Source organism: Sabethes cyaneus, chromosome 3, assembly GCF_943734655.1.
Source record: "Sabethes cyaneus chromosome 3, idSabCyanKW18_F2, whole genome shotgun sequence".
Lineage (NCBI taxonomy): Eukaryota > Metazoa > Arthropoda > Insecta > Diptera > Culicidae > Sabethes > Sabethes cyaneus.
The window spans coordinates 185,647,140-185,670,936 of record NC_071355.1 but is presented as its reverse complement, the minus strand read 5'-3'; the positions used below and the strand labels follow the sequence as shown (position 1 = coordinate 185,670,936).

The 23,797-nt window shown below is 42.2% G+C and overlaps 1 protein-coding gene across 1 annotated transcript in view; it reads left to right on the top strand.

Moving 5' to 3' along the window:
* The window catches only part of LOC128743937 (bridge-like lipid transfer protein family member 1), a 30,091-nt gene extending 6,622 nt beyond the window's left edge, over positions 1 to 23,469 (top strand). The window contains exons 6-20 of the mRNA XM_053840650.1: positions 6,446 to 7,023; positions 8,161 to 9,835; positions 9,895 to 10,017; positions 11,575 to 11,737; positions 11,999 to 12,366; positions 12,422 to 13,052; positions 13,116 to 13,520; positions 16,206 to 16,371; positions 16,433 to 16,792; positions 16,924 to 19,075; positions 19,138 to 22,036; positions 22,094 to 22,300; positions 22,357 to 22,487; positions 22,548 to 22,900; positions 22,958 to 23,469. Coding sequence (XP_053696625.1) covers positions 6,446 to 7,023; positions 8,161 to 9,835; positions 9,895 to 10,017; positions 11,575 to 11,737; positions 11,999 to 12,366; positions 12,422 to 13,052; positions 13,116 to 13,520; positions 16,206 to 16,371; positions 16,433 to 16,792; positions 16,924 to 19,075; positions 19,138 to 22,036; positions 22,094 to 22,300; positions 22,357 to 22,487; positions 22,548 to 22,900; positions 22,958 to 23,174 — 10,428 coding nt within the window. The 3' untranslated portion in view covers positions 23,175 to 23,469. The remainder of the gene's footprint in view (positions 1 to 6,445; positions 7,024 to 8,160; positions 9,836 to 9,894; positions 10,018 to 11,574; positions 11,738 to 11,998; positions 12,367 to 12,421; positions 13,053 to 13,115; positions 13,521 to 16,205; positions 16,372 to 16,432; positions 16,793 to 16,923; positions 19,076 to 19,137; positions 22,037 to 22,093; positions 22,301 to 22,356; positions 22,488 to 22,547; positions 22,901 to 22,957) is intronic.
* Positions 23,470 to 23,797: the final 328 nt, after the last annotated feature.

Below are 23,797 nucleotides of genomic sequence, written 5' to 3'. Positions count from 1 at the left end.
TCGTTCCATTTATGACAATACGACAATCGTATCGAAAATCGCCGCTAATTCATCGCATCCGTCATACGAATTCGAAAACTTTTCAACCTCATAAACGTACCAAAAAAACACGCGTATCAATTTCGCCGTCTCCCGAACGCCAGAACGATGAGGAACGTCGGATCCATGGTCTGGCGACACCCCTGCGTAAATTCAGTAACATTACTTCACGACCCGAATTTCGTCATTTTAAGCCGGTTTACGACGTGAGTACAAAAACATTAGAGTGTGAGATAGATATTGTGCTTTTAATGTGCGCTAGTTATTTTTTTTATTGTTTCGTTTCATTCAGTCCTGATTGTTTTATTTATGTCCTGATGGTCAGAATTGTTTTGCTCAATTCGGTTTTCCTATTTTCCTAACTTGACAAAATGAAAAATAAGGAGAATAGATAGATCGGAATCGGATTAGAAAGAGCATAACAATTTTTTTTATCTAGAGATTACCAAAATCAATCCCACATTCCGGTCTTTAAGCATGCATTTTCATATCCTAACTTAAGCAGCAATGCTTAAAACTTAAGTTACCGTTCAACGTACTTGTTTAATATCTTTTGCCACTGCTTTTATGTAAGTATAATATATTTTTAAAATGATGCTCTTGACATTTATTCTCTATTTATTAGCCTTCATATTGTTTTCGCTTTGCTATACAGCGTGTGTTAGAATAAGTGATATTAATAATACTCGAATTTAAAATTCAGTCTATCCTCTTGCCGCAACCCTTTGCGCGATTCGAAAAGGTTCGAGAGCTTCCCCCGAAACGCGCACTCGCTCCAGGGTAGCTTTGATCAGCCGCGTCAGTTTGTCCGACGACCGTACGCTTTCATTATCTGCCATAGCTGTTCGCGTTCAACTGTATCACATGCCGCCCTGAATTTCACGAAAATATGATGCGTAGGCACGTTGTACTCCCGTCCCGATTTGTCGAAGAGTAAAAATTTAATCCGTAGTAGCATGGGTCCTCATAAAGCCCGCTTGATACTGCCCCACGAATGCTCCTGCTAATGAGGATAGACGACGCAGCAAAATCTGGGAGAGCACCTTGTAGGCGGCTTTGACCAGCGTAATACCGCGGTAATTACAGCAATCTAGCCGATCGCCCTTTTTGTAGATGGAGCAGATCACACCTTCCATTCACTCTTCCGGTAGTTTCTCCTTCTCGCGAATGCTTGAAATTATCCAGTGAAGTGTCGGTTCTTGGCCATTTTTATAGAATTCTCCCGGTTGTCGAGTTGTTATCGCTTATAGGGACTCCTAGGCTAACTCTCCTCGCTATATCGCCGTTGATATTATCGAAGAACTGCTTCCATCTGTCGACCACCTCGCGCTCGTTTGTGATTAGATCCCCTCCCTCGTCTCTACACTTGTCAAGTTTAGGTGTGTAGCCCTTTCGAGTTTGGTTCACCTTGTAAAACCTGCGCGTGTCATTAGCCCAGAAACTCCTGACGATCTCTATCCTCCTTCCGGCGATTTTTCCTCCTCAATATCACTCCAACTCATTCCGCGCTCGTCGATACTTGGGCAAATTCTCTCTCGTGGATATGCTTAAATAGTTTTTCCAAGCTCTTTTTTCCTCTCTATCGCCTGTTGGCATTCTCCGTCAAACCAAGTTGCGGTCTCATTGACGGCCGAGCGTATCATACTCCATCCGTTTTCGAGGTTTAAGGAATCTAGCTCCACAGAAGAAGGCAGAGCTTCATCCAGTACGCGCGTGTAGTTTTCGGCAGTTGGGCGCGTACGTTGGTGATGTTCGAGAAAAACCAGCCCTCGTTGAGAATATGGTTGATTTGGTCTAAGGTTCATTTGTCAGGTGATTTCCAGGTGGCATTGTGGATATCTTTGCGGGGAAAGCAATTGCTCTTCGGGAAGCTGCAAAATTGATGCATCGCTGGCCGTTATCGTTCGTGTCGGTTTGTAAGCTATGGAACCCGATCACTGGTCTATACATTGCGTTCATATCCTCGATGACAACCTTGATGTCCCATCTTCCTTCTCGTCGTCGGGTCTACCTTGGTATGGACAATGCATATTTATGATGGTGTAGTTGAAGAAACGGTCTTTTCTCCTCAACATGCATATACTCTCGTTGATCGCTTTCCAGTCCATTACGCAATCCTGTATTTTGCCCAACACTACGAAGCGAAGAATTGATAATGACAAGTTTGCTGACCACATTATTCAACAAGGAATAGTGCTACAAGCAACTCGCACTCCTCCGCTAATAATCGTTCAACAGCAAGCACTGAAACTTCCCCTACCGACTTTTGATGGCCAGTATCGTTTCAGAACTTGATGGAAGCTTATCAAGATTCAATGTATGCGGTGAAGATTTATCATATAAAGAAGTGTTAGATTGGTGTTGCTAAGAACGTTATAGATGCTGCTACCATACGAGATAGAGGGTGTCCCACATCAAATTGCATCACGGAAAAAACACTAGAAAATTACCCATTAGGATTTCCCTCGAAAATTTGGGTAGAAGTAGTTTAGAGTGTATTATTTACACTGCATTTTTATCGCTGTCAGTTTTTCGAAAATTGGAATAAATGGCGTCACCCGAAAAGCAGCGTCGCGAAAAGATTTTGCGCAAGCACCTGGAAAATCTTCAACTCTCATCGTATCAGACTATCAGAGCACCATCGAATTTCTGCATGATTGGTACCTTGTACTGGAGAGAAGCGAGAAAAAAGGCTTCAACCGTTTAACCTGTGATTGGGACCGGTGGCAACCAATGTCACATTAAACATAATGCCACGTTAAAGGTTACGTCGAGTTACAACATTTTTAGCGAATCAATAGAATTTTTAATTACACCTCGAGTTACCGGGTTTGTTTTATCCAACCTCATTGATACAGGCAACTGGCACATTCCACCTGGTGTACAACTAACCGATGCACGATGCCGACCCACTAAGATTTGTTTCTCCTGTAACTAGTTAAGCGAAGGTTCTGATGCGGTGCACCTGAGCGTTCAAAATTGATTAGGATACCGTTCTGGATTTTTTTTTTCCATGTGTGGACTCATTACTGCGACCAGTATAGTTGATCTTTGTAATATCGCCCGGATGTTTGCTGTATGACCTGCACTGTATTTCTTTTTGCTATAATCGCTATTGAATGAGCGATATGCTTAATAAATTTATGCGTGCTTGTGTGTATTGGGGTTTACCCTTCCTCAAAGTTTGATCTACTTTACCCACTTATTCCTCGCTGCCAGCACTATCCCATATTATAGCCGTCCCTGGCGAGGACTCATTCGTACCTCTGACCAGTACACTTAATTATAGGAGAGGACATTTGCACTGTCAGGAGGCTTCAGTGGGTAAATATATAGAATTCAACATGAAGGAAGCGTATATATGGAGAGGCCTGAAAATAAACCCATGCTAAAGTCACTTGACATCGATTGGCTTGATTCTACTAAGATTCGAACCCACGACCACTCGCTTGTCAAAGCAGACTCGGTAACATTGCGGCTACGGAGCCCCCCCATGCCGTTCTGGATACTAATCTTCTGTAAGAATAGATCAAAATTCCCGATCCATCTGCTGATCTGAATACGCCGTGTATTTCAAAGTTTCTGGCTGTCTTAGATCGCTTCAATAACCACAAAAGCCTGGTAAACCTGCCAACGTTCCACACCGCCCTGGAGTACTAATCGTTTACGAGCCTTAAAACGTTCGCGCAATACTTGTTTACGTAAATACCGACGCCGTAAATCCGCAGAATTAAAACGTGAATATAAACGTACCAGTGACGAGCATCGTCAGCTCAACGCCTCCCTGTATAAGTCATATGTTCTCCGTGTGCAAACTAACCTGCGAAGAAACCCGAAAGATTTTTGGAGTTTTGTAAACTCAAAACGCAAATGCAATTCTATTCCCGCCAACGTATATCTTGATGGCTCAGAATCGTGCTCCACTACAGACTCCTGCGAAATGTTTGCATCCTTCTTCTCTTCGGTATTTGCAAATGAGTTCGCCTCCGACGCAGAAGCTGGTTTGGCTGCAATGAATGTTCCCGAAGGACTCGTCGACCTTGACACTTTCGAAATTACTCCAGTGATGGTTGTTGAAGCAGCTCGTAGATTGAAGCGATCATATTCCACCGGACCTGATGGAATCCCAGCCGCTATTTTTTGTCGCTGCGCATTTGAGTTATCCGTACCACTTTGTTGTATTTTCAACAAGTCTTTTGCACAAGGAAAATTTCCTAGTATTTGGAAAGGATCCTTTATGTTTCCCGTTCATAAGAGTGGCGATCGTCGGAATGTTAGGAACTACAGAGGAATTACCAGCTTGTCTGCAGCTTCCAAACTTTTTGAAATTATTGTGGGCACTGCCATGCTTAACCGTACCAAAAATTATATATCAGCCCACCAGCACGGGTTCATGCCTGGCCGATCAGTTTCCACCAATCTACTCGACTTTACCTCCTTCTGCATCACGCAACTTGAAGAAAAAGCACAAGTCGACGCAGTTTACACGGACATAAAAGCTGCATTCGACCGGATCGATCATTGCATCCTTCTGCGGAAATTACATCGTTTGGGAGCCTCATAGCAGCTATTGGCTTGGCATGAATCATATTTCCGCGATAGAGTCTTGCAAGTCAAGTTAGAATCTACTGTTTCATCTGTGTTTACAAATAAGTCTGGTGTTCCTCAAGGAAGCAATATGGGGCCCTTGCTGTTCATATTGTTTTTTAACGATGTAGTTATGGTACTAGAAACTGGATGCGCACTTATCTACGCTGACGATCTTAAACTGTTTCTTACCGTGCGCTCTATCGACGACTGCCGTCGGCTCCAAAAATTGTTAGATGGCTTCGTGAATTGGTGTAAGATCAACTACTTGATAGTGAGCACAGCAAAATGTGAGGTTATAACGTTTCAGCGCACTCAAAACTCTATCATCTTTGACTACAATATAAATGGAAATACTCTCCGGAGGGTAGAGCAAGTTAGCGACCTCGGCATCTTACTCGACTCCAAACTTATGTTTAGCGCTCACCGTTCTGCTATTATTTCCAAAGCATCCCGACAGCTAGGATTTATCTCCAAAATCGGAAGAGTTTTTAAGGAAATCTTTATACTGTGCACTAGTTCATCCTTTGCTTGAAAACGCCTGCGTGATTTGGCAACCACATCAGCTCACCTGGATTCTAAGAATCGAACGCATCCAAAGACGATTTATCCGTATTGCCCTCAGAGAGTTGCCTTGGAGCGACTCAGAGAATCTCCCTCCTTATCGTGAACGTTGTCTTCTGCTCGGTTTGGACACACTAGAACGGCGCAGAAAAGTTCAGAAATTTTGAACAACGACATTGATTCGCCGACGCTGCTTTCAAAAGTGAATTTCCGAGCATCTCAAAGATCTCTGCGAACTACGGCCTTATTGTACACGGAATTTCACCGAACCACGTTTGGATTTGGCACGAACCAGTGACGTCATGCATCCGGATGTTCACTCGGGTTGAAGAACTACACGAATTTGAAGAGCCTACTCGAATTTTTGTTCAAAAATTGTCAAGAACTGATGCTTTGTAAGAGTTTGTGTGACCTTCATTAAGACATTGTCAGATGAATGTCTGACAATGCAACTAATTTCGCTGGAGCTTCAAATAAATTACGTCGTTTATATGAATTATTGAAAGATGGAAGAAAATCGAATAGAAGCCACATTTCAGTGGGTTGTGGGAAGCTGGAGTAAAGAGTGGTAAAACCCACTTGAAGCGAACTCTATAATCAGCTGATCTTATGTTTGAGAAGTATAATGAAATATCCAGACCATTTTGCTGGGTATATGAGACGGCACCTGCGTGTGTAGTTCATTAAGTGTTTGGAAATAAAGTGTGTAACATTGAAACCCAGTGTTCCTAAATCCCTAAATAATATAATTCCCTCATTTTTTTCCATCGGATTTGGTCCCGATATTTTGAACCAACAAGAAACTTACAGGTAACGTTGTATTTTTTTTAAATATTGTCTTCATTCATAAGTCCATTAAATACGCCAGTGTTCAAAACTTTAGGAAATTCTGATCATCTTCGACCCAAACCTGTACGATGTTTCTTCTCTGTGGCCCTATAACTTAGCAATGAATTTTTTTTAAATAAACCTAATTAAAGGAAATTCAAGTACTTAGCAACATACATTTTCTGTTTGCAAATTGACAAAAAGTATCAAGCTTATGAGCAAGCTTCCTCGACAATCTACAAAATGGACATGTTGAAACATAATAGCTTTATTCAATCAGCCTACTATCAAAGAATAAGTGCATACTTAGGTACAAAACTTATAAGTTACCAATTTGTGAAACTTGTTTCTAGCTTATTTTTTGCTTGTGCGTTCTAATATCGCAACAATGTCTGAACCTTCAAATAACCAAATACCTCTTCCACAGGTTGATCCGCACGACTCGTCGGAATCGCACTCCCTGTCCTCGAGTTCGTTCATTTCGGCGCTGTCTTCACAGGAAGACATTACACTGGTAAACTTGCATATGCAGGTCAATCGTCCAATTATCGATTCACCACTGCTGATGGCCAGCTATGTCACCCATTTGGCCCAGGTTCGTTGTTCCAACTGGTCCCACTGTGCGATGCCATTCGGAGCCGATTCTTTCTCGATGCCATTGTTTCAACAAAATGACGACGGTGGCTTGGTTTACATAGGTAGCAAATTGGTTCCACATTTCGACAACTATTCGAATTGGCGAGAGGTAAAGGTAATTTCCCGTTATGACGTTGGTTCTGGTCAATCGGCATCGGGCTCATCGGGTTTGTCTACTTTGCCGAAACCACATCCCTGGGATCCGAGTGTGATGGTTCGTGGTCGATTCGAGAAACATGAAAGTAAAGAATGCGAAAACGAGTTTCTCAGCTCTCAGGGTGAGACTGCTACCAGAAATTCGGTGGTGGTGCGATTCAAAGGACAGGTTGACGTGATGCTGACACCGCTGTTACTCGAAGGTTTGCAAAGGTTAGTATATTTTTATTAACTTCATATCAGAACATGAAAACAGGTAAAAAATAAAACGACATAAACCAACAGCATGTAGAAAATGCTGTATTTACGCAGATTGTCTTTTAACGCGGACCAGTCGTTCCAAGGGGGTGTGAAATGATGCAGTACCTTTGTTTAAATCCGGAAAGGAATCCTGTAGGCTCCCTGCACCTTCCGAATTGTCAGGTTGTAGTTTTTTATCGGTTTGGCCAAGTTCTCGTTTGTTACGCCTTGAACCAGTTTGTGAATCAATTGATTCATCTGAAAAACAAATTAATTATTCAATTATATCATTGACAATGTAGATACAGCTCTTACCGGTACGCTTATAGAGGCTTCTTTTTATTTTGTTTATCCTAGCTAAAACGTTTCGATCAATAGCATTTTTTGCTTCCGAATTTTGACCATATCGAGTGATATCGTTATTATCGGAGAACAGTTTGCTCACGGGTGTTGCCTTTGTTCGCCTAGACGGACGTCTTCTTGGCGAATAACTTTTTTTTCTCGTAGATTGAGTAGTAAAGGGTTTCTTGGTTATTTTCGTGGTTTTCCCTTTTGAAAACCAAGATCTGAACGACGCAATTTGATCGCTGTCTTCTGCTATTTGGGCACGGGAAAACTTGTCGTCGCTCGTCTCTCTTTTGGCTAAATGGTTACTTTCCCCCTCTTCTTCGTCAAGCAGACGTTCTAACTTGTCTAGCTCATTTCCGGTTAATTTAGATATTGCTTCGTAAAAATCAGCGTCACTGAAAGAGCTAAAATCTTCGAAATCGGAGTCCAATACTTGTCCATGCGTATCATGAAGGGTAGCATAGTTGTGGGCACCCACACGGTAGTTTCCGTTATTTGACAAGGAATAGTCTGCGTCGGCGTCATAGTAGTACGCCCTCGCAGAACGACGGTTTTGCAATGGCTTTCGAAGTCCTCTTCTGTTTTTCTGCTGCATACCTTCAGCTAGGCTAATAAAATATAAGAAAACGATAAAACAAGCACGCGATAGCATCTTGTCTCTAAAAAAGTCTAATTAAAATGTGTTGTCATTATCAAACTTTTAACAAACCGCAAGGCCTGCTTTGCATGCATTACACATTGTAATATTCAAACGTTTTTCAGGATGATAGAATCGCTGATCCCAACTCTGTCTACATTGCATCCGTTAACGATAATCAACGATGTCCATGCGTCCTGCGTCAGTAAAGTGGAAGCAGTAAACGTACTAAAGCGTGACCAGTCGCTTAGCTATTGGTCGCAGGTTCACTCTAATTCTAAACGTTCAACGGCCGAGCGTAACCTGCAAGGTCCTGGTGGTCCTGTGCTCACTGACGTTTACGAAGAAAGCATTTCAACTCAGTTGCAAGGACTAATTGTACTCCCAAAAATGAATATTACGCTGATACAAAGTTCAGTGATCGAGGAAGTAATATCATTTGCCGCACTCGACAATGTCCAAGAGTTGAGCTGTGCTTCACTGTTAGCTGTGTGTTTAGAGGGTGTTTCAACTCGATTCCATCTCGGAAAGACCACCAAAGCGTCGATGCACACTGTTTATACTCAGCCAACGATTCGGACTGGAGGCTTGAAGAAAAGTGGATTGATTCGTGGAACTAGAGCTTTACTAGCGCATCTATCCTCTCAGACTAGACCAGACAATGTTCCTGGCGATCCAATCTTATTGGAAACATCGGAGAAACAATTGGAAGAATTGATAGTCACCTTGGATGTAGGAAAGGCACATGCTCAATTGAGACGGCTGAAAAACGATTCAGTTGCTGTGCAAGATTCGCAGATAGTAATCACTGCTATTCCAGGGCATCGAAGCCGAGCAATGTTTGATTGTACAAAAATTCCTGAGGAACCAGCAACAGACGGAAGCACAGTCATGGGATACATCATGTTCGAGTGCGGCCTTGAAGGTGTAAGCGTTAAAATCGTTAAAAGATCTCAATTCGAAAAATCGGAAAATGCTGAAGAAGCTCTTAAGGAGTCACCAGAAATAAGAAATTCAGAAAACAATCAGAGTAGCGTAACAGCTAATAACCCTCTAAACCTAGTTACATTGCTGAACGAGGCTGGGGGAAGCATGGCTGCAGAGGCTTTGGCAAAAATTGGTATGAAAAAACCGTCAACACCTAAGACAGGTACTCCAAAAGACAAGAACACTGTTGGAGGTGATCAGAAGACGAAAGATAAACCCGCTGATGGCCGAACTTCTAGGGAGCGTTTTTCTCAAGGAGGAGATGAAATGGATGGTCAAACCAAAGAACAGACCAATCAGCAAGGGTCAAATATTTCAACAGGGGAGCAAAACAATTCCACTGCTGTTGTTCCATTGAAAAATACCAACGGAAAGACGTCATCCTGTGTGATAGACTTCAAAACGGTTTGGTTTAACTTTGCCGCACCACCACGTACACCGATTACCAGAAAAATTGACTACTCTCGCTTGGATTGGAACCTGTTAAGCACTGCGTCGCCGGCCATCACTGCTTGGATGAACCCTAGCAACCGATTTGCCATCAAAGTTGTCGCCCTCATTCGTGCAACGTATATCAGACGCACGGCCGTAATGGTGGCTTTGATGGCCGATGCATGGGAACGGCAAACGCTTCATCGTCCACTTAAGAGCCGCTACCCCGGAATGTTTACTCCTCTTGCCAAAACATTACAGGAGGATCCGAGCTGTTTACTCTGTACAATGTTGCAAAAGTATGTTCTAGAGGAAACGGTTGCCAAGATAGACAATGATTTGAAACAACAGTATGTTCCACAACTGAGCACTCTGAGACAGGTATAATTAATTGTTGGAAGATTTAAGGGTTTGTATTTATTTAATTTTTATTTCGGCAGGCTGTCATTGTACTAAGTCGACAGTGGAAGAACGTTTTGTACAATCCCATGCTGTTTGAACATCAGTACAAGGGCAAACTGAACAACCCAATAAGTGTCACATTTTCTCTACCTCAAGATGAGGTAAGTATTCACACAAAACATCATACAACTAGAAGCATATACATATTGATTTCCCATTCATTTCGCTGGAGTATCTCATCTGAATTTTCACTTTCAACAACCAAATAATCGCGCATTCAATCCCGCTTAAACTCCTCTCTTTCAGAGATATAAACCAATTTGGGGTAAGTTCAAAGTGCTGAACGTTCTCCATGCGAGTTTATTTTTTAACTGTAGTAAACGCAATGTCTATTGAGTAAACTTGTGTCCGAGTTGTTTATTTGTACCTTGGATCGGAGAGGCGCTTTGTTGTAAATAACCCAGGTTTCAAATCTCCAATCGGTTTTTTTTTCTATCATGCCTAACACCAGATTTTTGTACCGAAAAATTGTAACATTTCACAAAAGGTTCATTGCTATGTTAAGATTTCTATGTGTTCTTAGTAATAACGCATAGTAAAAAATCGGTCCAATGGTTAGGAAGCTTCTTATTTAGCGATATACTGTCCCCTCAAGCACAAAAGTCTAAAGCTCAGCTTTTCGGATAACCCTTCTAGAAAGAGAAAAAAAAACAGAAAAAATTCAGCTGATACAAATGATTCTATTTATATGGCTAAGTTTGAGGTTCTGAAAGAAAAACCAAACCAATCTAACGGATATATGCAGAAGATTACCAGTTACAAATAAAATCACAAATATCATCAGACGAGAAAGCAAACTAAGCGCCATCAGATACATCTGGCTGATAGAAATGATTTATTTAATCCGTATTCAAATTGCAATGCGAAGTTTTCAAATATACCCACCAGCGCAAGTAAGAAAAAACAACGAAAAATAAAAAAAATACTTCACTGAAGTACTCGTTGGGATGTGCTTTGTCTAACACTTTTACGCGAACGACAGATTAAACGTCCGACAGGTTGAATGTCCGGGCCATAGCAAGTCGCACACGGTAACGGTAATTACTGCTAACAGCAGTAAGGGGCCGTATACTAATCACGTAAGCTAAATGGGGGAGGAGGGGGGGAGTACAATTCGATTTGATATACCAAAGTGATCAGCGACTGCCAGCACAATGACTGAACAAGTTACCAGCGTTAATGTTGGTACCGACGATGAAGTCTTGAGCAGCCGTAGCATCTCGATATCTCCTATTGGTCTGACGCGGATTATCACATCTCTTACACGTGATCGATCTGAGACCAAACATTTTCCTTTTGGTACTTAAAGACGTACCTATGAATAATTTGGCATGCAACGCCAAAACGATTTCTAGATTTTTTTTCTCTTAATCCCTTAAAGAAACAGCGCGTTGTACCAATAGATTTCAGGATTTTTTTTTAATAATTAGAGACAAATGTTCCATATTTTTATTTAAATGTAAATTTCCATATGCCAAGGAAATAACTTTGCTTTAAACAATTCTGTCTTACGTGGAGGCGACTCCAAATTGCCGAGACATCCAACATAACTAACAATTCGTACGTTCAGCATCATGTAATGCTTCATTCCATCCTCGAACTCGTGCCATCATTCATCCTGTCAGAATACCACTCTGCCTTTTTCTATCCCTGAACAGGACGCAGAAGATACGGATGATATAGACGCTGAAAACTATCCGGTGGGTATCATCGAAAATCATCCTCTAATTGATGAGGAGAACGAGCGCACAATGCTGCTTGGCCAAAGTGTGCAGGCTCATCACCAGCGACAAGCGACAGCGACTGCCCATCAGCATCACGGTAATCCATCTTATCCATATCCGTTAAAACCTTGGTCCATGCTTTTCATACTCTTCAACATGTGTCTTTCTCTCTCTCTGATCTGTATCAATACTTTCTATGTGTTCGAGTATATTTGTTTGTCTGTCCTGTGTGCATGCTTCAAGTCATATTGACCCACAACTGGTTCGGTTTGGGTTTGCAAATGTTAAATGTTTTTCATCGGACACATTTTGAATGAAGTGAATTTTCGATTTCGCCTTCCTCGTTTATTTTTAATAGTAATCAAAGTGCCCGAGGAACCGGTACAGATCCACATAACCAAGCTTGGAGATTCCCTTAACACCTCTCCTAGTACTAACAACTCAAACAAGTTGCGGAAAAAGTCGTCGGTAAAGAGTTTTATTCCTCCAGCAGCACCGTCTTCACGATCTAGCATGCAAATGTTTCCGATCATTTTCGACAAACATGATCCTCAAATTGAATACGGAGCCTTGAAGGAGGGGTCACTGCCGTCCGTATGCAGTTCATCGGAATCGACGGACAAGCCTGGCACTCCACCGGCCAATCAGAAAGAGGATCTCTATTCCTGGATGGCTAAACAGCAAAACGGTCAGTCCAAGTCCAGCCGGGACAAGGAGAAACACGAGGTTCGTTCCGAATGAATATTCAACAATTATTTGCTGGTGCATTAATTATTTTCAGAACGCTCGTCATACAAGCAAAAATCGGTTGGAAACTCACTCGATTAAGTATATACAGGACAGTAATCGCATCATTGATGCTCATCTCATTTTCGAACCAATGCTGACATGTTTAGGTGTTATGCCGCAGCAAATGATCAACAGTGTTTCGAACACGGACGTCTCGTCGCTGGACAGTCTAGGCACGAATCTTTCTCTCGTATGTTCTTTCGATACCATGCGCATTGATATAGTGGTCAGCGAAGCTGGTGATTCGAAAAAACCTAAACCTAAGGTGGGCAAAAAAGGCAATGGCAAGTTCTCCATAATCATGCCGGCGGAACAACCTGCGTTTCTGTGTGAGCATGTCGGTGTGGAGCTGGAGCTTATGAAAATGACAGACGGATTTCCGGATGATTCCAAGTTGCATATGCTTTACGTTTCACGGGGACAGTTGAAAAAGCACACAAGCACTGTGATAAATTTTAGCTTGAATGTGAAATATTTATCGCAACAGGTAAATATGCCACTTTTGCGTTTGCTTCATCAGATCACCAACATGTACCAGAATGTAAAAGAAGCTCAAAATGAACTTCGCGACCATCCCGAGCATGGAAAACGGAGCGCTCCGTTGAAAGACGAATCCAGTCTAGGTAAGACGATTTTTTACTATGAATTAAAACTCAAAAAGTATACTAACCATTTGGTTCCAACAGCATCCGACATAAACGATCCTACCTTGATGGGTTCATTAAATGAACCGTTGATGTCGCAGAATGGTGCATTTGACTACGCGGATGAACGGTACGACAAATTCAACGAAGATATTCCCTCCCGCAGTGAGCTTCGTCATTCCGTAAGCCGTTCGAAATTGCCAAGTCTAGGCGCACTGATTCCGCTCACTCCTTCACCTAGCTCTCGCAATAGACCGCACAGTTTCGCGCAGAAACTGAGGAGCACTAGTAAGTCGGTCAAGGGTAAATTAGGCTACACAAATCTCAACGAAACCGTTACAACACCGATTAAAGCAAGCCCTACAGCACTAACATTCGCGGATGCTCTTTCGAGGAATTCGTTGGAGGCAAAAAATTCGCTTACGGGATTGTCCAGTTCATATGGAGGTATGTTCAATGCTTATTTAAACTGTATCTAGCGTGTGTTGTTCCTTAACATCCTTAATTGTTTGTACCCCCTCGTTATAACCCTATTTATCATGGCTTAGTGGCAAGGCAAAATCATATAAACTGCTTGTTGCGTGGCACAAGCAATATGCGTAACACTATGCTTTCGTTGAGTTATTAGACTCTAGAGGCACGATACATTCCACCCAAAAATTTTTCCCATAATGCAAGATTTACTAGAAAAACATTCCCTAAAAAGCCATTACACCAATTGCTCCATTCTCCCGAAAACCATTTTTAGAGTGTATCGTTGTCGAATGGCTGGTTTCCACAACGTTACGCTTTCCGCTTATAAATTTAGAAAATCAAATTATGCAAATAAAATGTTGGCGGTAATAATAAAGCAATCAGACTTTGCTCAGGTGTAACGTCTGTGCATGGGAAGTTCAGGAATCGTGGAGAAAATAACTTGAAAGAGGACTAAATTTCCAGAATCAAGGAAACACTAATTTACTCTTCATCAAGCGCACGTTTGTCTGCAGCTGCACTCTTAATTATCAAACTGATTTTTCTGTTTTACTTGTATTTGACTCTGTCGCGGTCCAACGTAAACTATTTTTTATTAAAGTGGAGGAGCGTTTGGTGAGAAGAATGGTAGACTGAATGAAACAGGAAAATTTAAATATGAATATGCCAAAAATATAGCCAAATTGGTAAGTGGTAAAGTCCCACCCACATATTCTCGGTTGGCGTCCGAGTGTTTTGGTAGTTAAACTATTACCACACAACCCTGTAATAGATAGTCTCATATCTACTTTTGTCCCTCCAGCCTAACCACTCGGTCCTCCAGTACTCTAGTATCCTGAGCTGCCGTTCTCCAATTTCCTCGAACACCAGCTGAACGTGCATCGTCCTTGACAACCCATTGGATACAAGGTCTGCCCCGAAGTCTACGGTTTGATTCTGTGCTTCTGTTGAAAATAGTTTTAGTTACCCTTTCATCGGGTATTCTGGTCACGTGTATAGCTCACTGCTGCCTGCCACATTATACTACTTTCACTATGGGCCTTATTCTCACAGTCACCTCACTCACCTCACTTCTCTCACGCGCCCTATTCTGGCAGTCACCCTCACCTCACCGAACAGCTCCCCATTTGATTTGTACAGTCACCCAGGTGAGTAGAGTAACCTAGGTGACTGTGAGAATCGCAAATTGTGCTTTCACCTAAAAAATTTAGGTGAGGTGACTTTGAGAATAGGGCCCTATATTATCATATTTGTATATTTATACACTTCATGGTTCATGCGTTTGCGCCACACTCTATTTTCCACTTTGCCACCAAGTAAAGATCGCATTCTCTGATACTCGGCATCAAAACGACTCCGTATTCTGCCTTTTTACCACCATTAGATGTGTAGTAGATGTGGTACTTGAAAAAAATGTCTGCAATAGGCTCTACCACAGAACTCCATTTTTGCGGAATTTGACCACCTAACTTTCTGTATAGCAGCGATTTCTATTCCCAATCAATGTCGCTCATCTGGTGCCGGTTCTCGGAGAGTTTGGACATTCCTCGTACCAAGTTTCTAATCGTTATCCACAAATCTTTTCTTGTTCTCTATTCCGTCCAATACCGATGATCCGTTGCGTATTTCCATTTTGGTTGTTCGTAGTAAATGAGAGTTTCGGTATAATACCTTACCGCGAAACTTACCTACCATAGATGGATCTACCATCTCAGGTATTACGGGATTCGAGACAGTCGCTGTTTGGGGAACAGGCATTCAAGTTCGCATCTCCTAGCTTAGCTGCTCGAGTATATATGCACATGAAAATTAAAGGCGTTTATACCCTAAAGCCTTGCTTTGCCTTTTGTTATTATCAAAAAATCTTTAGTTCTAATTGCAAGAGAAAAAGTCTTTAATATCCGCGAAGAAGAAGGCAACAGAGAACTGGAAACCCGTAGTTGCTGCCAAATTCAGATTTTTCTAGCTCTTTACTGCGAAAATGTCAGATATTTTTCTCAATAATGAATTACCTACAGATGATAGTGCATGAAATATAGGCACAGATGAATAACATTCTGAGGAATGATTCTTTTCCTTAGGAATGGTAATGTAGTAGTTTTCTGATGATTCGTAGTTTCCGGGGAACGATTTTCAGGCGGTATGTTTCGGTATAAAAACTGTTTTTAATGGCTGTTGAGCGGTTACATTGGAATACGTTTATTTGTGTTACTTTGTGTGTTCGTTTATCTTATTTTTCATATCACTGTTTAATTTGTATTTTTCATATCATTGTTTAAAAATTAGCTTGTGACTTTTGGATAAAAGCTAATTTTAAAGGACATATTACTCGAGAATAAATGTAAATTTGGCACACGCTGTGAGTATTGCGTATATTAACACATTGTTGCTAACACTAAAAGCGAACGTCTTCATTCAACTCGTTATGATCAAATTGGTTAACGCTTTGCAAATCATGCACATGTGGATTTTATTTGTGTTCTCGTCGCCAGAAATGAATATTTGCTAATAAGTCAATACTTTATTTTTCCGATCGATTTTTTTTCCAAACGTCCAACACCACAATACAATTCAACGCCATTCCGTTGATGTCACCTATTTCCCGTCCTGTTTCCCGTAACAAACCATCTAAAACAACGCACGCATCAACGCTCACAGGACCAAATGTAAATGAAGCTTTTGTAGATTATACGGCACCATTCGATCGATCGACGTTTACCGGGCCAATACACAGTATATTAGATACCCCCAAATGCTGGAAAACCGTCTACCACCTGTTGGATCTCTATTCCGCCATGCCGGAGACAAAAACGATCTCTCATCGGTGAGTACTTTTCGTCCTGGTAATCATAACCGTAGTCGTAATATTTTTTTTATATTTACAGCCTCTCTCTATCACCGGATGCCAACGGCCAAAATAGAGCTCGTAAATATAATTTTCTAACAGACCCAAAAGGTACGACACGGGATTGCGACGAAGGAAAACCTGGAACGCCACTGCCAAAAGACGTTGGCGTTGTAACGCAGGAGCGGACTCGATTGGTAGTGTTTGGAGTAGCCAAGATCCACCGAACTCGCCTGCTTGCGACGTTGAGCGGACTAAAGTTAGAGGCAGAAATTACCGCTTTGCACAGCAGCACTACGTGGCGCAAAAAATCCCGTCCGGCGTCACTAGAATGTTCTTTGACCGGCCAGGTGGGACGCGCCATGATAGTGCTGCTGGAAGGCGTACCTCCCAACCAGCAGTGAGTATGCTTTGTATTGCGTGTCTTGTTTGGTAATCCGAAAGTTGTTCGGGATTTGAATTTAAATCACTTGCAAATGTCTATACCACATACAATTTAAAAGTAACGATTTGTTTTATTCGTTCCTTCAGAACTGTAGTGAAAGTTACAATCGGTAAAAGTCAAACACTCTACTCGAGCATCACCCGCAAAGGAAAGGACAAAAATAACGGACTGCTCTCGGTTGGTATTGTCAACATCGACATTCCGCAGCATCCGGTAGCCCTCCACGGCATGATGACCCGGGGTTCCAAGCAAATATCTTCAACATTGCAAGAGTTACGTGTGACCCGAAGCTCGGCACGATTGGCCCGCCAAAACGAAGAACCGGAGTCTCCACTGCACCATCAACGTGAGACAAAGGATAAGCACGCAAACGTACGGAAGCAGAGTGTTTCCGCGTCAAAAATAGCCACCAATAATCCTAGTGGCTTGCTGCAGCCGCTGGTTATGCAATTCAACATTATACTGCAAAGTCTTTCGGTTACCGCGGCTCTATTACCTTCGTTGCAAGCTCAATACAAAATGGATCAAGTCACGTCAAATGGTGTCACCGGAGGTAAGGCGAAGTTCACTGTGGACTTGCCGAACCACTCACTCAGTTTCACCACAAAAATGCAAACCACAGAGACTAATTTACCATCGGAAGCCTGTATTGCATTGCCTCCAGTTCATGTTAGTGCGGAATATGTACCGGAAAGTTCCTCCGAAGATTCAGCTCCCATTGATGGAGTTGTTCTTCGACAAGGAGGTTACTTGGCTGCATCTGCAGAAATTGGTGTGTTTGAACGATGTCTTTCGACAGATCTCTTGAATCATTTAGTGTTTGTGCAGAAGGTCTTTATGAAAGAAGTCAACGAAGTTGTTCAAAAAGTTTACGGAGGTGAGAAACCTGTCCCAATATGGCTTGAAGATGCGGATGATAATGGTTCTCATATAAGGAGAATATTGTTTTCGTTGAACATTAGGGTGAAACGTATTCAGTTAACGGCTACGACTCCTTGCAACTCAGCGGTGCGATTCGAAACCGGTCAACTAGACCTGCATCTATCGAACCGTGTCAAGAATCTAGCTGACGTATCCAATACGAAGTTGTTTGGCAGAGCCCAAATAGATCTGAATCTCTCGTTGGGTCAAATAATCAAGAATGTAATTTTCGATGAAGCCGAACCAGAATTTCAGCAGTATGCCTTTTTCAACACAACTATCGGGCTGAGAAATGCATTCCAAGATGAAATGATGAATGACGATAAGGAATTGGTGTTGATAACCCTAAAGCGTCCTCTGATGTACGTGCAACCCATCGCCGTAGACAAAGCCATTCTTGTTTGGTTGAACTACAAAAATGCTTATGAATATTGGACAGAAAAACGTGCTAATCTCAATAAGGAAGTGTTAATGGCAACTCAGCAAGTATTGGAGAAGGTACCCTTCGAAAAGCTCAGTCAACATTTGGCAACTGCAAACCTATCAACGCTGTTCCTGCAACTAACAGTGGAAGATATGGGTATATGTCTACCGCTTAATCAGCCACCACAGCTGTGGGGAAACCGCTCAGCAGGAGATTATGAGCAAAAAGGAGCAGTTGTAATAACACTAGAAAATACCATTATTTCGGCTTGCAGCTGTGGTTCATTGGTTTCAAAGGGTAAATTTGCCGGCTTATGTCTTCGTTTTGCGGAAGATTTTGACTCTTCGCTGGATGAATGGAAACCTAATATGAACGATGCCAGTATAATGAATCTTTGTGTTGTTTCGGAGGGAACTTATGAGGTCTGTTCGAGAACGATTGCATCTAAACCCCCAGATAACGCCAAGTGGTTCCTGAACGTAAAATGGCAAATGGAGGGAGTCGACATTCACCTGGATATAAACATCGGCAAACAGCTATCGGCACTGGGACACACACTAACCATGCTGACAGGTTCTGAAGATGAGGAGCCAACTTCGTCCGATACTCAAGATAGCGACGACGCCGACCAACTGGAAGGCAACCGAACTTCACAGGAGTTTAGTGCAAAAACGCGCAAATCAGTCGATTCACTGCCTTCATTTCTGTTCGATACTACTATTGACCCGAAGAAGCGTTCCTTGCTCATGGAAAACGAAATTGCAGAACAAACGAAAACGGTCAATGATTTGCGAACGCTTGGTGCATCGAGCAAAACTATTGAAAACGAAGAGAGGAGACTGCAGGAGCTGCAAGCAATCTGTTACAAGTATTTCCGGAGGGATATGCTTCAGGTAAGATAGAGTTTTTATTCCTTGGAGATAAAAAATAAAAATTTCTCTTGATTTTCTAACAGAAATGGAAGCGGCCCACTATGCGAAAATCCATGCTAAAATCAGCAAACCGATCTCGTTCTTTTATTGCTCCCTCGCCAACCAAAGAGGATCTAGGAGATTCGCATGAATATTCTGTAATGGCCGACTCAACCGGGAACGACGGACTTTTAAACAGTTTACAGGAGTCGCCAAATTCGGGACCGTCTCGAACTACTTCATTGAGAGTTAAAATTCCACTGGCTAACCGGGTCACATTAAATGAATCGATGCGTCAATCGTCGTTGCCAAGCGCTGACTCAGATGCCGCTTACTCCGACTCCGGTTTCGATTGGCAACGATATGATTCGGCATCAATAACGTCAGACGTTCCTCATCTGCTGGAAATCGACGGAGAACAAGTGGAACTACGCAAGAAAAGCCCAAACCACCCTCAGAAGCAGCAAGAGCCAAATATTGATTTTGAACTCGATATAAAAGTGCTAGTGAATTCGGGAAAATGTGTTCTGCATACGAAGGATATAACCGATGAAAAAATGTCCACCAGCGTTAGCAGCACAGTAAAACAGCACAAACGAGAAAGAAGTATCGGCACGGATTGGGGTAGTCCTGTTCCATCTAGGAGGGCAAAAGAAAAATCAAGAATCAAATACAACTCTCCTTATACTGCGCTGGTGGATCTAACTATTTTCCATATTCCCGGCCTGGATGTCAAACTTCAGTATCAATCAAAGATCATCGGTGATGATGCTTCGCCTAGGTTAAGCACCGGTGATCCATTCGGAGTTGTGCGTCGACACGGTTACAAACGAGCTACACTGTTTGCATGGATGACTCTGCAAAGCATTCCGGAGGAGACAATCATTTCGCCGCACATCCTAGAATTTCTGGAACAAACTCTCGAACCGATTCCTTCGAAAGTAATTTCTGCACCTTCCAATCCGGTTAATCTGCAGATGCTAGAAAACAATTATGCCGCTTATGCCAGTTTTCCGGTAGACGTTGTAGTTTACTTCCACATGCAACCTTCAACATTCCGATTCTCCTGCCTGCCGGTGTCTAGGGTCGAGTGTATGTTGCAACTGCCCAGTTTGGATATTATTTTCAGTTCAAACCGACACGAGGATGATGCCGCTAGTGCTGGTATCAGTGATGCTGAACCTGCGAAGTCTGCCGGCGGTTTGAGTGTAACGGGATGTTTGGCCGATTTTAATGTGTACATTTTCCATCCATACGGTGGTAAGAAAACGAATCTAAAAGAGTCTCACCAATTTAGCCCCTTAGCTGATAGTGAACGGAAGGATTCACTTAGTATCAACGTTGAGTTTGTTAAGTTTCACATCACACGTTCAAAGAAGATTAACTACGATGCAGGCATTATAAGAAAGATGTCTGATCAATCCAAAGCTGTCATTCGATTCTCGACAATTGTAGATATAGGTTCCGCTTCGTTTAAGTACGACATGCGACGGTTAACTGAGATATTGGCTTTCCCTAAAGCCTGGTATCGTAGAAGCATTGTACGGAGAATGTTTTTAGGCGATCTGAGTGTACCGCAAGTTAGCATGTGCGATTTGGAAAGTGTTTCTGAAGATAACAGCAGCGTGAAAACAACGGATAAAGAGCTGCCCGTCGATCGCCCCGAACCGTTAAGCAGAGAGAAATTGAAACTTAATTTGGACAACGAAACTCCAAAGCAAAGTATGGGTAGCACGAGTTCATCGTCCACAAGATTGAAGGATCAAAAATCGTCCAGCATGGATTCAAATACATCTCCATCGGATGTCAATCAGATTACTTCGTGGGAAACTTTGGTTCTGTTTGCGGTAAATTTCACCAAGCTGAATGTACAGATGAATATGGGCAACGTAATGGGAAACATAGTTTGGCTAACAAAAGCATTCCAAAGTAATGGAAGACTGAGTATAGGAAGCACAGGACATAAAAATATGTATATTGGTGTTGGTTTGGGAGGATCATCGCTGGATGCTAAGGGAGGTATAGTAGGAGGTACTATTGAACTAAGCAAAATTGATACATTCATACACATCAAGGAGGATCCTGGTTGCGAACCGGATCATAAAGTTGGCATTAAATTCCTTGCACTAGAGCTAAGGTTTGATTATATGGGAACAAGCGTTTTAATGACCAGAATCAGCTCTCTACGAGCACAGCTGCGAGATGAGTGGAAATTTTCCAAGGATCATGATTTTAGTAACACACTACCTACTAACTATCCGGCTATAATACTAATTCATGGTGATCTCTCCTGGGATCAACTGCAAATGATGATATCGAAATCAACCACAGCTGACATCCTAAAGATGTTCTACAAACTGGAAGAATTCTTTTCGCAACAATTTAAGTCTTCGAAGCGTGTTTTCTCCAGTCTTGAGCCCCGACTGGCTGTTGACAATAATGTTCGCCGCCGAGAATCCGCTAAAAAAGCCCCATCTGTCACATCTGCGTCTGCCGCTGAACGAGAACTTAATACAAATGATGCACGGCACCATCGGCATTGGCAGCGTCCGTTGAAGCAAACCGAAGGTCTATGGCTTTCCACGCTTGGACTTCCGCTGTCAAACATTGGCACCGTACTGGGTGGAACAATGGAGTTGCATGGCGAAAATATTTCTCTTGCTTGCTTCCATGGTATTAATTTTAAGTCCAAATCATGGGCGCTGTTCAGTCTCAAAGAACCGTGCATCAACTTTGCTACAGAAGCACAACATATTGATTCATCAGAAGAGGTTCACGTCATACAAACGCTTACGTTTGGTTTGGGAATGAACACCCAGCAAGCTTCACAGCACCACTCGAATGCAACCGTTGTGCGAATGTCTAGAAATGTCATCTTTCCGCCTCAATTCAAGACGCTTCACGAGTGGTTCCATTACGCATTCGCCAATAGCGAGATTGACGGTGAGTTATAATTTAAATATGGGTTTTCAGTTTAACTGACATTTTACCGCCTAACAGCGGTTGATCGGTTCCCGGTACTGGAACGTGACAAAGAACATCACACTAACTCGATTGAACGGGCAAGGGGAGCTTCCGGAGGGGCATCATCGCATCCAAAACTGCAAGATCCCAATCACAACCGTGAAGTAATTTTCGCACTTCCAAGCCTCCAATTGCATTTTAAAACCGAACATCTGCAAGGCGCCACAACTCCGGACGTCGCAGGTATTTTATTTTCCGGCCGAATCCTTCCAGTGAGTGTCTCACTCTATTTATTTTAGAAGAAAAACCCGTCGTTGAATGCAGCTTCATTACCGAGTTTGAGGATCACATATTTGTCACTGTTGATGCGGACGCATTTTTCTTTTTGCACGATTTAATCACATCATATTTAAAGGAAAAAGAAAAAGTGGTATGCTCTGCGTTGCTTCTCGGAACCATTAAGCTTCGATTGATTTGTTTTATTTTTTAGCTTGGAACCATCACTAGCTCCAGGGCCACGTCGCCAAATCCGCCACCCGTCCAATCCCCATCACCGACTCCATCTAATCAATCTTCGCTCAAATCGACGAAAAGTAATATTAATGTTGGTGCTTCGTCTTCTCAAGATTTAAGCTTCGATAATCAATCTATTGCCAATGGTAGCGCTACTAATCTTTCTGATTCTGGGGCCTCTAGTTCCCAAAATCGTGCAGAAAGCAGCAAGCAGCAGAGTGGCTCAAAACATGTCAATATTAAAATAGAGAAATCTGAGATCGAACAATTTCTCCGCACCGATTGGCGACATTTTAACTGCAAAACCTGGCATTTGGAGCCAACAGTCAGGTAAAGAACTGCTTTGTAATTTGTAACGCAATATCTAATAATAACAACATTCCCCAGATTGCTCTCGTGGGCAGGGAAATCTATCGAGCCGTACGGTATTGATTATATTTTGAACAAGCTGGGATTCAGTCATGCACGAACAACAATTCCCAAATGGCTACAACGTGGTGTGATGGATCCGCTGGACAAGGTGGAGGCTATGCTAATGCTTCAGCTTTTGCTAATGGCGAAAGAAAACGAAGCGGAGGAAAAGGAAACACCTAAAGACAAGTGATTTTTATTTAAGTAGGCAAACAAACAAGGTAAGTGTCACAGTCTGAGCAAGATATCCAACTATCAAACAACGATAATCACAAAAATATATACCTGCTTACGATAGCTAACGTTGCAGTTGATTACGTTATGTTCAAATATATAATCTTGCTAGCTTTTAAATCAACCCTCTCTTCTAGTCGCTACTTTGAGTAGCAAAACGCATTAGATGTTATGGCTAAATAGTTACACTACTTTTGGTGTTAGTCCAAATATCTAATCACTATCGGTATCTCTAATATGAAACAATAAACATCTGTGACTCTAATTCAGCGATTAATTTCTTCGAAATGAACCTTTGCTTAGCAGCAATCGTCGACAATTTCCTAGACGCGTCATCATAAGTGTATCAGTTGTGTGCAAGTGCCAGTATAGGCATTAAAAGTGGTAAACTTAGTCCGTTTAAGATCTAAAGAATTGCAATTTATATTATCGTTTCCTATATGCCCAATGCGCTTATCTTGACTAGCGTGCCCAGGCATATACAAAAAGCGGGGCACACGACCTTTCAGAAGAAAGTTTTAGCCTATAAAAACGGAGTAATCGTAGGGTGGCAAATTTATTATTACTTATCGCGAAAATACC